General features: G+C 42.9%; 1 protein-coding gene across 1 annotated transcript; it reads right to left on the bottom strand.

Moving 5' to 3' along the window:
- Nucleotides 1-8,368: 8,368 nt before the first annotated feature.
- On the bottom strand, nt 8,369-15,010 carry LOC140399552 (scavenger receptor cysteine-rich domain-containing protein DMBT1-like). The gene is made up of 5 exons (XM_072489096.1): nt 14,893-15,010; nt 14,120-14,152; nt 13,086-13,403; nt 11,585-11,842; nt 8,369-8,739 (listed from the first exon to the last, which is right to left on the bottom strand). The coding sequence occupies exons 1-5, from the start codon at nt 15,008-15,010 to the stop codon at nt 8,369-8,371; spliced, it is 1,098 nt and encodes a 365-aa protein (XP_072345197.1).
- Nucleotides 15,011-15,839: the final 829 nt, after the last annotated feature.

Here is a 15,839-nt window from a genome sequence, read left to right on the forward strand (position 1 = left end):
ATTTCAGAAGTTTTCACTGTAATAAACTAGGTCATGTAAAGTCACAGTGTTGGTGGTTGAAGAAAAGCACTGGGAAGGCTGATGTGGTAAAACAGGATAAGACAGTGGGGTTTGTTAGAGTGGTAAAGGAAAGCCCAAGGGAAGTGAAGGAGGTGCAAACGATTGTACAACCTGTTCAAGAAATAATTGTTTACTCATGTGTATCAGGAGGAACAGGTAAATAATTCACAATTTTAAGAGATACAGGGGCTAGTCAATCTTTAATGGAAAGAGATGAGGAATTCTGTAGTTTGGGAAGAATGTTGCCAGAAAAGGTGGTGATATGTGGAATTCAGGATCAGAGGAGTAGCGTTCCATTATATAAGGTAAGGTTGGAAAGTCCAGTGAAGACTGATGAAGTTGTAGTAGGAGTAATAGATAAATTATCTTGTCCAGGAATACAGTTTTTCTTGGGTAATGATAGAGCTGGATCGCAGGTGGGGGTGATGCCTACTGTGGTTGATAAGCCGGTGGCAGATCAGTCAACTGAAGTGTTGAAGGACGAATATCCTGGAATTTTTCCGGATTGTGTAGTTACAAGGTCGCAAAGTCACAGGTTAAGTCACGAGGAGAAATCAAAGAGTGAAGATAAAGTTGAAGTGCAATTATCAGAAACGATTTTTGATCAGATGGTTGAAAAAGAACAAGAACAGGTGGAGGATGAGGCGGATATTACTAGTTCAGGAAAATTGGCGGAGTTGCAACAGAAATATGTAGAAATAAAACGGATATATCAGAAAGCATATAAGGAAGAGGAATCTGAGAGTATTCGAGATTGTTATTACCGTAAAAATGATGTCTTGATGGGAAAATGGAGACCGGTACATATGCATGCGGATGAAAAGTGGGCAGAAGTTCATCAAGTCGTATTGCCGGTGGGGCATAGAAAGGAGGTTGCGAGTTGCACAAGAGGTACCAGTGGGAGGTCATTTGTGAATAAGGAAAACTCAAGCTAAAATCCAGAAACATTTTTATTGGCCTGGACTACATAAAGAGGGAGTTAAATTTTGTCAATCATGTCACACATGTCAAGTGATAGGGAAACCTCAAGCAGTGATAAAACCAGCGCCCTTAATACCCATTCCAGCATTTGAGGAACCTTTTTCAAGGGTCCTAATCGATTGTGTAGGACCGCTCCCTAAAACAAAAACTGGGAATCAATAGATTTTGACTGTAATGGATGTGTCTACTAGGTTTGCAGAGGCCATTCCAGTAAGTAATATTACAGCTGAAAGGATTGTGGAGGAGTTACTTAAATTCTTTACTTGATATGGACTACCCACAGAAATTCAATCGGATCAAGGAACACATTTTACTTCAAGGTTATTCAAATAAGTTATAGATAGCTTAGGAATAAAACAATTTTAATCAACTGCCTACCATCCAGAATTGCAAGGAGCGTTAGAAAGGTGGCATCAGACATTAAAGACAATGTTGAAGGCGTATTGTCAAGATTATCCAGAGGATTGGGATAAAGGAATCACATTCGTATTGTTTGCAATTAGGAATGCACCGAATGAGTCTACCAAATTTAGTCCTTTTGAACTAATTTTTGGTCATGAGGTAAGAGGACCACTTAAATTGATTAAGGAAAAATTGGTGGCTGAGCAATCGGAAATTACACGATTGGATTCCATGTCAAATTTTAGGGAACGATTAAATAGAGCAGGTGATTTGGCTAGACAATATTTGAAAGTTGCACAAAATGTAATGAAATGGGTAGCGGACAAGAAATTCAAAGTTCGTAGTTTTGCCAGTGGGTATAAAGTTTTAGTGTTGTTACCCGGTGTAGGGGAGCCTTTACAAGCTAGGTTTTGTGTACCGCATCAGATTGAAAGGAGATTAAGCGAGGTGAATTATATGGTAAAAACATCAGATAGAAGGAAGACTCGCCGAGTGTGTCATGTGAATATGCGTAAATTGTACTTTGAAAGGGAAGGAGAGAAAAATGAGGTTTTAATGATTCTAACTCAAAGTGACGAACCAAATCCAGATTACTGTGAATTTGACATACCTCAAATTAAATTGGAAAATGAGAATGTTCTTAAAAATTGGGATGAATTGTTAAGTTACCTTCCAGAGGAAAAACGAACTGACCTGAAAGAACTATTGATATCACATGGGCAAGTTTGTACAGATAAATTGGGAAGTACTAAAATGGCTATACATGATGTAGATGTAGGAAATACCCATAGTGATGGTATCTAAACCAGTCGGTACCCAATGATTGAGTGTGGACTATAGAAAGGTGAATGCAATTACAAGAACGGACTCTTATCCTGTCCCACCATTGAAGCATTGCATGGAGAAAGTGGGACAATCTGCTTTTATTTCCAACTTCCAGACATGGAAGGAACATTTAAATCATCGTATGGAGTTCTTCGATCGACTTCAGGAGGCGGGTTTGGTGATGAACCTAGCCGAAAGTGAATTTGCAGATGCCCAAATCACTTTCGTTGCGGAGTTTCCGTTATCCTCGCGACAAAGGGAAATAATGTGATTTCTTAGCATGAATGACTTTTATCGAACAATTGTGCAAAGGTTTTGTGGCGTGATTACTCCACTGATGGAATTTTTAAATAAACCTAAAAAATGTCAGTGGACAGCGAACTTTCAGCAGGTACTTGACTGTCTGAAAGCTGTGATCACCAATGATCCTGTATTGGAGAATTGCAAGGTACTCTGTGGTAAGATTGAACTAAAGTATCTGATTCCAAAGAGAAATGCCGAGGAGTAGAGCAATGGATGGATCGTGCAGATAATTTGTTCAAAGAGTCTGTTAATCGGGAAGGATTTCGGTTGGAGGAAGATGAACAAAGAAAAATGGACTATATTATTATACTTGTTTGCATGTGTTGTTTTTTCAACAAAAAAAAGGTATATTTACTGTGTACATTCCTTAATTGATGGCGCAAAGGTGAAAAATGAAACCATCTTGAAGTTTTTTCTTGGGGGCGGGGGGGGGGGGGAGGGGGGGAGGTGTCATGCAAGAGTGGCTTTAAGAACTGGATGTTTAAGCAATGTACCTTTAAGAAAACAGTGATGTCATAGAGTCGATGGATGTCAGCTCAGGTCAGCCATTTTGCAGGTTTTTAGTTGCAGTTTTATAAAGCACTGTGTGTCTGTGTGTTTCCAGAGAGCTGCAGGTTTTGCAGTTTCGTTTTGCAGTTGGAGGAAGCAGCTTGTGTGTGTATGTGTGTGTCCAGAGAGCTGCAGAAAAAAAAACCAAGGTGCTGAAGCTGAAATCCATCAAGCTAATATATCTCTGCCATTCGACAGAAAAGATAGATATCCTTTAACCTGATGTGATACTGTTTAAAGGTCTTTTGGAAGTTTGAAGAAACATTTTAAGGAATTATTTACTGTTGCAATATTTTCTGAATTATCTTTGAAGTAAGAGGTGTTAAGAGATCCAATGTTTATTGACGATGTTAAGTTGAGTTCATGGAATAAACAGTGTTTTGTGTTTAAAAACCCACGTGTCCATAATTGTAATCCCACACCTAGGGGAAAAAGCCGCGTGCTCGGAAAAGGAACAAATCCATTAAAGGGAGACGTTGGTTGAGCTCCATGATACATTTTGGGGTTCTGAAAACACCTCGCCCATAACACGGGCCACGTGCGAAAGTCACCTCAATTGGAGCTGGCGCAATGCTAACTACTCGGAGGTCACATCAGTTCGGAGGCGTGACTTGCCAGGTCCTTGTTCATTCTGGGAGAAATGACGTATAGATAAGCGGTGTGCTAGTTTTTGGGCTATGCGTGGAATATTTGTGTTGAGATGTGCAATTCATGGAGAATGCGGAAATCTACTCTCAGAATACTGCACAGGAGTTCGGTAATGACAGTGAGAAACAGGCCCACAGCAGATAAAGGACGATTAACCGACAGGTAATGAAGAAACTGTTCAATTAAACATGTGTTTCCATAATTACAAGAAATTAATCTTTCTGGAGTCCCAGACAAAAGCGGGTGCAATGGGCGTCAATGTCAACTCTTTAAATAAAGTTACTGTTATATTTTACTAATGCGGACTACAAGGGAAGAAGATATAAATGGTTCAGATATTTTCCATAACAAGTTCAGGAGACATTCTCTAGAAAGATACAATAAACTGTTGATTCGCCAGGGTATGATCCGTGTTTCAATGGTAGTTGACCGGTAACATTTGAGGCTCACCTTTTCTTTTGATCTTCTTTTCCTGGATTACCGCCATCAGTGCGATCAATTCCATAATTAACACCCCTCCGAGGGTCATGCAGACGGCCAGAGGTATGGAACCTACACCTGCTTGTTCTTAATAATAAGATTACAGAAAAATTTAACACAGACCCAGTCAGCCTTGCAGTCCTTTACTGTTTCCATAAATCCAGAACCACATCTGTTTCAGAAATTAACTACTTGTTAATCCCATCATCAGTAGGAAACACTCTAATATTTACACGAGTTCTAATAACATTATACATACCTGAAGGTGTGGGCTCATGAGAATTCGGTGACAACTGTAGCCCTGTGAAAATATTTTACAAAGATATGAGCTTCAATCGTTGGTGTTTTACTTTTGAAAGAAGTTCCTAAATGCCGAAATCAACTAGTCATGCGCACAGCTCACCAATCAGTGCGACACTTACCGGAACAAATCACCCTGGCATCTTCCTTGTGATCACAGTCAGGTTGAACGAATGATGAGGAAGGACAGTCGGACAGATATAATTCACGTCCGGTGCACTTCACCTCATCCAACCAGATAACACCGTCACCCTGGGCGAAAGCGGCACCTCCTTCGGCCAACAGAGCGGAACCACAGGCCAGCTGTCTGCAGACAACACTGGCGTCGGCCATATCCCAGGAATCGTCACAAACCGTGCCCCAAAGCTTATTATACAATATCTCTACTCTACCAGAGCAGTTCGTGTTACCATTAACCAGGCGCAAATGGTATCTCAAATCTGTTAAAGAGAATCAATGATCATCATGTGTGTAGCAGGAGGGGGGAATATTTCAGGTATTCGGTATATCAAATAGCAGGAAGTACCTGATTCTCTAGGGGACGCCATTGAACTGTGGAGCGGCTCCTTCGTTACGTTGGCTCCTGTTGAGAAGAGAAATTTGCTGACTGCTTTGCTTATGTTGATACAATATTGAAATGACATCAGCACATTGAGTTTTGCTGTGTGTTACCTGAACAAACAACACTTGCATCATCCCGGTGACTGCAGCCTGGTTCATCCTGTGAGTCTGACCCACACTGCCAAATGCTCCGCTCATGTGAAGTACACCCCATTTCATTCAGTCGGATAGGACCAGTACCTTCTCCAAACTTCCCAGACCCATACTGAATAGATACGACGCTCCCGCATTGCAACTGTTTACAGATCACTTCTGCATCACTTCTGCGCAGTATATCCGAGCACACTGTTCCCCAGCTCCCATTGTGGAAAATTTCCACTCGCCCCTCGCAGCGGTGATCTCCATTCGCCAATCTCAGTTCCTTGTGTTCTACGAATGAAATAAGAAATATCCGGATTGATAACACTTATCTTCATGCTGCACCGTTCAACACATTCTGAACTGATTATATTCACTAATTGGCGATAATTATTTCAGAAATATAATCGACAACATCCGGAGTCCAAAGATCAACAGGGATTTTGAAGGAGAATGGCATATTTATTAATTCTTATTGCATTCCTTGAAGATGTTACAGAAAAATAGCAATGACATTGACGTGAATTTTCAAAAGGAAGGTAACACATTGTAGAGCCATGACTGAAGACAGAGCATGTAGTGGGGTAATCGGTAGCAGAATGGAGAGAAGACTGATTGCAATGGTGTTCCATATTTAGAAGTCTTACAACACCAGGTTAAAACCCAACAGGTTTTTTTCGAATCGCAGCTCCTTCACCGAAAGCTAGTGAATCGAACCAAACCTGTTGGACTTTAACCTGGTGTTGTAACACTTCTTTCTGTGCCCAGCCCAGTCCAACGCCGGCATCTCCACATCATGGGTCCCATATTTAGATTAACCCTTTGGACTTGGGGAACGGGAAATATAATATCCCGTTGCAGGGGCTGGTTTAGCACACTGGGCTAAATCGATGGCTTTGAAAGCAGACCAAGGCAGGCCAGCAGCACGGATCAATTCCCGTACCAGCCTCCCCAAACAGGCGCTGGAATGTGGCGACTAGGGGTTTTTCACAGTAACTTCATTTGAAGCCTACTTGTGACAATAAGCGGTTTTCATTTTCATATCCATTTTTTTTAATGACCCTAAATTGCTGGATATATTTAATATAAATAGGGACTGCTCCTATATATAAAAAATATGTATTGATCTGCAATAAATGACCTGACTACTGGCAGATAAATTTTCCTACCGATCAGTCGAAAGTGGATAATTTTGGGAAAGAAATAAATATACCACAGGCCGCTGGGATACTGAGAGTCTGAATGATATGTAGCAGCAAAGATAGCTAATGAGATAGAGGCACTACTCACTTATAAAGAGATGGGGGCTAACGTTGGGATCAGAAATAGGCAATGAATAATTGAATTAGGAAAGTCAGAAAAATCTGCATTGCTTCTCCCAGACCCTCCTGAGCTGGGGAACAAACCAATTACAAGAATTGAGTGGAATCGCACAGCTGTGTTTGAGGTAATCTGAACAAATACATAATGGAAAAGAGAATACCAGGATAGGCATACAGAGCGAGATGGGGATATTGCTGGCTGATTATGGTGAAGAGTACAAATATCACAAACCAGTTGAGTGGAAAGACCCGATTCTGTGGCCTTGTTTGTATGTAATTCAGCGTAATATCATCCATGTCAGGCATCAGCCAATTTGCACATGATGTGGAGATGCCGGTGTTGGACTGGCGTGGGCACAGAACGTAATCTTACAACGCCAGGTTGAAGTCCACCAGGTTTATTTGGAATCACTAGCTTTCGGAGCGTAGCTCCTTCATCAGGTGAGTGAAGAGGTGGGTTGCACAAACACTATATATGCAAGGTCAATGATACAAGATGATGCTTTGAATGCGAGGCTTTGCAGGTCATTAAGTCTCGACAGGTCCAGACGTGCGACTGGAGAGAGGGTTATCCATAGGTGAAAGAGGTGTGAATTGTCTCATGCCAGGACAGTCCGTCGAATTTCACAAGCTCGGGCCAGATGGTGGGGTGTTAAATGTAGTGAGACATGAATTCAAGGACCGGTTGAGGCCGAACATTGACTGCATCCTTACCTGAACACACGATCATCACATCTTCCTTATGGGAGCAGTCGTGGTTGCCCCACGATGCTGAGGGACATTTCCAGAGAAATGATTCGTTACCGGAACACGTTAGATCGTCCAACCAAACTGGGCCTGAGTCCGTCGCAGAAGAAGCAGGAAGTGACATCGCCAATGCATTTCCACAACCTAGCTGTTTGCAAACCACGTCAGCGTCGGTTAAATTCCAAGAATCATCACAAACTGTGCCCCAGATCTCATTGTAATAAACCTCCAGACGGCCAGCGCATTGGCTTCCACCGCCAGACACTCTTAGCTGCATGTGATCTGGTAGACAATAATACAGGACGATTAACTTTTACATTTCTAGTAGTCAACTTACCACTCAATGTTTCCCATTGTATACTCTCAGCTCAATCACTTCCTCCAGAATGAAAGTGTCATCACTCTCATTTCCATTCAGGCTTCACACCCTAATCCCATGGTCATACAATTGGGACAAGCACCAGATGTCCCTCTCCTGCATCACTCACACGTTTGCTCTCTGTTGCCCTGCTCCGAAGAATGGAAATTCCTCTCTAAGCGCCAGTTTATTGCCCGCAATAATACATTGTCCTGATACCTCTGCCTATAATAAAGGGTCACATGTATCCTGTTGTCTCAGTTTGCTGTCTGATTTCGCTCCTACGCAGTTCATTTTGTCTGTTGCCTTTGATAAACGTGCGACAGAAATTCAAACCCTCTCGCCATCCCTGTCCCTCTGTATCCTTTCGCTTTGCACTCACCACTAGAGGCTAAATAACTGCTTTCATAGGACTTGGGCAGTGAGTGTCCGCCATTCGGCCCTTTGAGAATGTTCTGCTGCACATTCCGAGCATGGTTGGTCTGGTTGCAGTCTCAACTTCAGTTTCCTGTCCAGCCAAAGCGCCATCGACAGAACCCCCATAACCGCTGACTCTCTTGTCTATCTAACATCTGTCCAGCTGAGCCTTGCACATGTGCATTGAATCATCCTCCACGGCCTCCTGGGGAAGTGTAGTCCAGATATGAATGACCCACTGAGGAAACAAAACCCCCTCATCCTCAGCTTACATCTCTTAATATTCGGAAATACCCCCTTTATTGACTCTGCAAAAGTTAACTATTTTCTTACCTGAACACAGAACTCCGATGCCGGTGCTGTCATTGAGAGAATAATTGAACAGCGATGAGCTACAGTTCTGGAGATGCGCTTCATTTCCATTACACTGGATATCAATTAACCACACTGATCGTGCACTCGCACCGTCCTTTGAAGAATTGTAAGCTGCGATTCCGTCGCCACAGCCCAGTTGTCTACAGACCACATGAGCATCATTTAGGTCCCAGAGCTTGTCCTGAATTCTGCCCCAGGCTCTATCGTAGTAAATCTCCACTCTCCCATCACACCGGCTTCCCCCATCAGTCAGTCTTAGCGACCAATTTGCATCTACAAAATGAACAATGAGAACAATGGTAAAACCAAAGCCACAATATCCCATTTATTGCATCGACAGTTGGAGACACATACATTTGAAACGCTGCTCCCTCCGGCACAAATCAGAAGTGTTCTGGAATACCTCATGTATGAATGGATGCAACTTCAAGAGATCTCAACAAAGTCGATACTATACAGGATCTAGCAATACACATGAAAACCTATATTTAAACATTCAATCACACACACTCTCTTTCATTGATACAGTGTAGATTTGGTGTGTAGATGTGTATATAATGTCTACAAGATATGCTGAAGGAACTCGCTCAGATATCTTTGACAGCACCCAATATAAGCACATGGGCAGAAGGGGGCGGGAACGACATCACCATTTCCCATTTCCCAGAATTTTCCAGCCATCCCGCTTTGGAAATGCATCATTGGTGTTTGATTGTCGGTGGGTCAAAGAGGACAACCCCCTTCCGAACAGGACTGTGGATGGACAACAGCCACTTGGACGATAGCAGTTTATGAAGACAGCTGACCATCACATTTACTTTATGTGTAAATGAGCTGAGAAACATTTGCCGACAAAGACAACCAAATCCAGATTCATGCAGAAGGGAACATGAACAGCTGATGTATTGCAGTTCATTAAACTTTGAGGTCTTACCCGAGCAGATAACACTGACGTCATTTTCATGTGAGCAGCGAAACTGCTCCTGAGGTGAAACAGAACAATCCCAGAGTAGGGACTCGTCTCCCCGGCATGTGTAGGTTTCTTTCCACACTGGGCCGTTTCCCTTTCCAAAGTGAGCTCCTCCCGGGGTGGCGGTAACTGCTCCGCAGTGAAGGTGCTCGCAGACAACACCGGCTTCTTCTAAACCAAAGTGGGCATCACACAGTGTTCCCCACTGCTTTCCCTCTTGAACTTCCAGTCGGCCGGAACATCGGCTATCCCCTGATACCAGTCTGAGATCCTTGTGGTCTAAATATATAGCAGAACGACAATGGTAATATTAACAATTACCCCAAATATCCACAATTTTCAGAGCTGAACTGAAAATAAACTGATTGTTCATTCATCTCTTTACACGTTAAACAAAACACTGGAAATTATTATCTCAAACATGCCCAGCACTAATTGTATAACTATGATTAGTACAATCAGAATTATTGCTACTGCCAGTATTAATGCTCATCTTACTATTAATGCTCATCGTACTACAACTGTAAGGATTGTATCGAACTAGAGAGAGACCATGTCATTGTCCAAATGCTGCGGTCTTCCGCTTCCAGTTCCAAAAAACAGCCTTCACCTTTCCCTGCTTCCGACAAAAATAAGCATTCTGTCCCTCGGAAACAAATGTGTTCTCCATATTTTGTAACGAGTGTGAGGAACATCTCGGTCTTTACCTTTGCTATATTTATCAAAGGATTCAGATTTACCTAAACCATTAAACTCTCTCCAGTTTCTATGCGAGTTTCCAAACTGTGATCTGATGCCCATAACACTGCGAATCTATTTCAAATCAGCTGCCATTGCTTCTTCTTTCATTTTCCGAACTTTATTTCATCCAGTGGGTCATTATTCCCGAAAGGACACTAATTTTGAACTATTCCACCAGAATCGCATCACTAAGATTCTCAAATTCTTGTTCAACCTTTCTCGGTTCCAGACTATTCCTGTCGAACTTTAATTTTCGCTACAGACATCAATAAACTCAAATGGCCACAATACTTCCCAAATGGCCACAATGGAACAAACGAATGGAGAAAATCTCATATTGTAAAACTTTTACAGTAACAATCATACCAATATCAACAAACATTAAAACGACCCTTTGGCAAAATGTATTCAGTCGAAGCTATAAATTGTACTTTAAATAGTTAACAAAGAAAAGGTAAACATTCCAGATTTCTCAGGTCGCTCTTTAAACACATATCTAGAACTCTATCATCCTCCACTGGATTTCAACAACTCTTCCATCCGCAGGATCTGATCTTCAAGCAGCTTACATCAACCCAAATGTAGATACCCATATCAGCATTAATGTAAACTTCGGCAGAGCCGCTTTCATTCAGGTCATGACAGTGCTGGTAGTATGGCGTTCCCACGGGAACCATCGGCTGAACACTCAATAATACTCTGATACACAATGTATTAAATTCGCCGTCAAAAAAGTAACACTCTTTCACCATGCACACCATGTTCTGACCACAGGCTGACATGTTCTCCCTCAATTAGCTTATTTCCCCCTGGAAAACCACGAGACTTCTGCAAAGGCGGATTCCACACCTTCCAAATCCAATGAAACCTGTCCCAGCTACCTAGCCTATTGCCCTCTTTTTCGGCTATAAACAGTCTAAAACATGAGATACAGGCTTTGAAAACAGTCATCACAGGATAGTTGTTGTCATTCACTTTGCAAAAAATATCAACCTTGTTCCCAATGCATTACAAAATCTAACTCATCGGCCTGAACTGGAAGCTTGTGCAGAAATACCATTTCAAGTTCATCCGCAACAATCGATTTTGCATCTTCTCACCTTTAACGGTTGTTCAGAGATTCAATACCCAGTCTGCCTTGAATGAGTTAGTTGAAAGCAGTGTGATATTAATGACAGTGGCTTCTGTCCGTTTAATTTATGGGGCAGGAAGAAAAACAAGGTATCTCTACATTTAAACTATCAGTGACACCTGTTCTCAAGTGGACGTATAGGTGTTGTCATTTTCATTTGTCAATTCCCTTTCTTAAGATGGAATTGTATCTAATCTATTGCTATCTGTCTTGCTGCGGCCGTGTAGATTTTGTGGACCAAACTGGTTTGTTCCTCTAACTATTTGAGGTTGTACCTGAACAGATTACTCCAACGTCCTGCTGATGTCCACAGCCAGGTGGTCCGATAACAGGACCTGGTCCTTGCCCAAAATGAGAGTTCAGCGGCGCTGCTACTCCAGAGCCACAGTCTAGCTCCTTACAAACAACGTCCGCATCCAATGATGACCAGGAGAACTCGTCACCCCAAACTGTGGACCAGGATCCACTTGAGTAAATCTCCAGTCGTCCTGCGCAAGGACTGCTTCCATTCACCAGTCTGAGCTTGTCGCTTCCTGAGAAATACGTTTCAATACACAGTGATCAATGTAAGACGCTTTATCATGAAAACGAGTTGCGAAATTTTATATAACCTCATCAACAGTCTCAGGCCCCAGTCAGGTGACATCCCTTAAACACTGTGAGGGAAAGCGCGGATGGTATATATTTCTAACTGCCCAGGTATCTCATAAACGTTTAGGTAAAGATGTTTACATCTATTTTTTGGTTTTAATTTCAAAATCTAGTTCTCACAACATTGTGAAGAATAAATGTTCATGAGCTTAACTATATGTGACATGTCTCTGTTGTGGGGATAGTGTATGTTACCTTTGGCACAGAGGCGGCACTGTTCTGGCCTGAGGTGATTATTCGAATAATAATAATGATAACTGTAATAATAAGCTTTATTAGTGTCACAAGTAGGCTTACATTAACGTTTTATTCTTTATAAATTTAGAGTACACAAATCATTTTTTTCCATTTAAGGGGAAATGTGGCGTGACCAATCCATCTACCCTGCACATATTTGGGATGTGGAGGCGAAACCCACCTAGCCCGGGGAGAATGTGCGAACTCCTCACAGTCAGTGACCCAGAGCCGGGATCGAACCTGGGACCTCGGCGCCGTGAGGCAGCAATGCAACACCGTGCTGGCCAGCTTACATTAACAGTGCAATAATGTAATCCTTTTAGAATTGCTGTTTTAATATCAAACTGTCAGAATGGGTGGCAGATACAGGCTTCAGGCCCCCATTATGTAGCTGTCTTTCTTAGTGTCCACATTAACCATGGATCCATTCCACATTCCCTATCGGGCCTCAAATAGCTCCATCTCAGTCCCAGCTTCACAATCTCTCTCAAAAGTCAGACCTCGCGGCGAGCTGTCTGCGCAGACGCAGAGCCAGCAGGATGGCGCATGCCCGGTAGTGGCTGCTGGATTTGAGAATTGAGGTTGGAACATTTCCAACAGATTAGGTCATTCACTGCAACATGAGGCTGAATCTCAATGGAAGCGTATTCTCTCTTCATTGTTAACTTAAGCAGCATTAGAAACTCACAGCTTTCGGTGGAGGCATTTATTCAGTTATCTACTTTTGATATGCATTAAATAAACCGTGATCCTGAAATTAATCAAATGTATGCATCACAGGAGAATTCCGGAATTATTTTCATCTCACTTTCCAGATTATTTCACTTAAGCTTTTTCAGAAAACCACAAGAGCCGGTGGGTAATGAGAGGCAGCAGGAGGATTTTTACCTGAGCAGATGACACCGGCATCATCAGAGTGTGAATTTTCGGCCTCGTGATCCCATCGATCTGAAGCACACTGTGACAGGGCGGTCTCGGTCCCGGTGCACTCGACATTCCCTGTCACATGTGTCCCGTTTCCTTTCCCAAAGTGAGCCTTGCCCAACGCAGAGAGCGCTGTCCCGCAGTCCAGCTCCCGACACACAATAGCGGCATCCCGCATGTCCCAATTGGAATCCAGCACAGTCCCCCACTGACCCCTGTAGTGAATCTCCACTCTCCCAGAGCATGGACTGCCCCCATCCACCAGTCTCAGTGTTTGTAACTCTGTAAAATACCAGAAATAATATCAAGAGTATCATGTGCATGCAACCCTCAGCCTCCCATTCACCAGATAAAGGGGGAGGGGGATTTTCTAACACTGGATTGTCTCCAGACCCGAATAAAACCCAGAGAAAAGATTACACATGGTAAAAGGGAAAGAGACTTAATGTTAAACGGTGCAAGTGAGCAGGGAAACTGGATTCAGAGGAGAGTTTCACCATCACAGCAACTCCAATGGGATCGAGTTGGTGACATTTTCAGCATTTTTTTAAACTTATAGAGGTCGGAGGTTGCACAGGCTATTGCCCATGGTGTTCAGACATGATTGGTCCAAAACTGTGGGATCGAGTCCCAGGACCGTTCAGGAGAGATGACATCCCACATACATGCCGGTCTGGTTGTTCATCTGATCTCGATATCACTGCTGATTGGTCAGGTAGAACATGGAGACCGGCAGCAGTGGGAGTGGAGCTGATTCTTCACACTCTGATATTGACTGTGCTGAGTTGTGATCTCTGCGAATGAGGTCAGCAGCAGTCTGTCAGCTGGAGTGAAAGATCATTCGGGATAGTGCACGGGGCACTCTGCCTTTCTGATTGTTAAGCGCACAGCAGGTTAATCTGTGATCTAAAAGACATTGAGAATGTATCCCAGACTTCATAGTTAATGTGGTGGATTAATCATTTCCATAGTAGAAAACATGAAAATGGAGTGATTACCTGCTGGAATAGTCCGATTGTCCCCAGGCCTTCCTGAAATGAGAATTTCAGAAATAGAGTTCAGTGAGACAGACAATCAATGTCAGAACAATAGTCTATATATAACAATCTGTGAGATAATAATTCCTGTCACTTTCTGGGAAAATGGATATCGGGATCTGTGATTTTAATAGCTTTACATTCCTTATAATGCCTCAAATACAATTTCTGCAGCAATCCAATATTGTTAACCGACTGAAATGTAACCAGATTAATATCATCTGTACGCAGGGAGACCTGGGTACACCGTGCCCTTGTGGGTGATCGTCATCGGGCTCCATTATAACCAATGTGACGGTGCTTGCGGTCATTGTTCTCCACTTGTCGGAGTTTCCAGTGAAACAGCACAGAAATAACGTCATTTCCTCAACTGTTAACGTGTCCCTAATGAATACTCAGTGTCCCACTTCTCGTTAGTCTGCCGTCACACATTTATTTAACACTGAACAGGGGGCGGCACGGTGGCGCAGTGGTTCGCACTGCTGCCTGACGGCACCGAGGACCCTGGTTTGAAACCGGGCCAGGGTAACTGTCCGTCTGGAGTTTGCAAATTATCCCCGTTCCTGCGTGAGTCTCACCTCCACAACCCAAAAATGTGGAGGATAGTTGAATTGGCCACGCTAAATTGCCCCTTAAATTGAAAACAATAATTGGGTGCTGTAAATTTTAGGAAAATAGAAAATACAACACTGAACAAACTATTTAGACTATTTCAGTTCAGTGAAACATCTCACCTGGCGGCTGGACAACACTTGTACTGAAAAACATCTGTGACTGAAATGTGTGTTTGCCCGTGTTCAGTCGGCAGTAGATAAAGTTGTCACTGGTGCTTTTCACAAATTTAACGTTCATCCCACACTACAATGCATTTCAATCTAAGACCGCGCTCTAATTCTTCCAGTCGCGGTGTGAAATGATTAGAATTGAAATTCTAGACTGTTAAGTTGTACAAGTGCCGTTGGCAACACAATATCTGTCGATTCATTTGTAAATTTCATTTTGCTGCAACTCTCAATACGGAATGCAACCTCTATTTAATTAGATGGCAGCTTTTTTGCACTCTTATTCTCACGCGGGAATGATGTTACTCTCAGCCCTAGCTCCGTTACAGTATTCTCATTCCTGTGATTAAAAATCTAGGTTTTATTTTTAAATTTAGGGCACCAAACTCTATTTTTCCCATTTAAGTGGCAATTTGACATGGCCAATCGACCCACCGTGCACATCTTGGGGTTGTGGGGGTGAGACTCGCAGACACTGGAGATGTGCAACCTCCAGACAGACAGTGGCCCAGAGCCGATATCGAACCTGGGACATCGGCTCCGTGAGGCAGCAGTGCTAACCACTGACTAACCATGCCGCCACTGTACAAACTCTGCGTTGACCCTCCAGCGCATTGTTCCTGCATCAGAACATAGGATTTAAGAACTGGGTCAGTATACGGATATTCGGCCCTGGAGCCTCCTTTTTTCAGGAAGACCATGGCTGATCGGCTTGTAGTCTGAACTCTATCGCGCCGTTTGAGCGCAATAACCCTTCGCAGCCTCGTGTGTCACAAATCTATCTAAACCAGACTTGAATAGTTTTAAGCGTCCAGCCTCCCAGTAATTTCATGGGGAGAGAATTCCACACTCTGCTGACCCTATGAAATACATAATACATAATAGCCTGTATTGATCGC

Source organism: Scyliorhinus torazame, chromosome 23, assembly GCF_047496885.1.
Source record: "Scyliorhinus torazame isolate Kashiwa2021f chromosome 23, sScyTor2.1, whole genome shotgun sequence".
Lineage (NCBI taxonomy): Eukaryota > Metazoa > Chordata > Chondrichthyes > Carcharhiniformes > Scyliorhinidae > Scyliorhinus > Scyliorhinus torazame.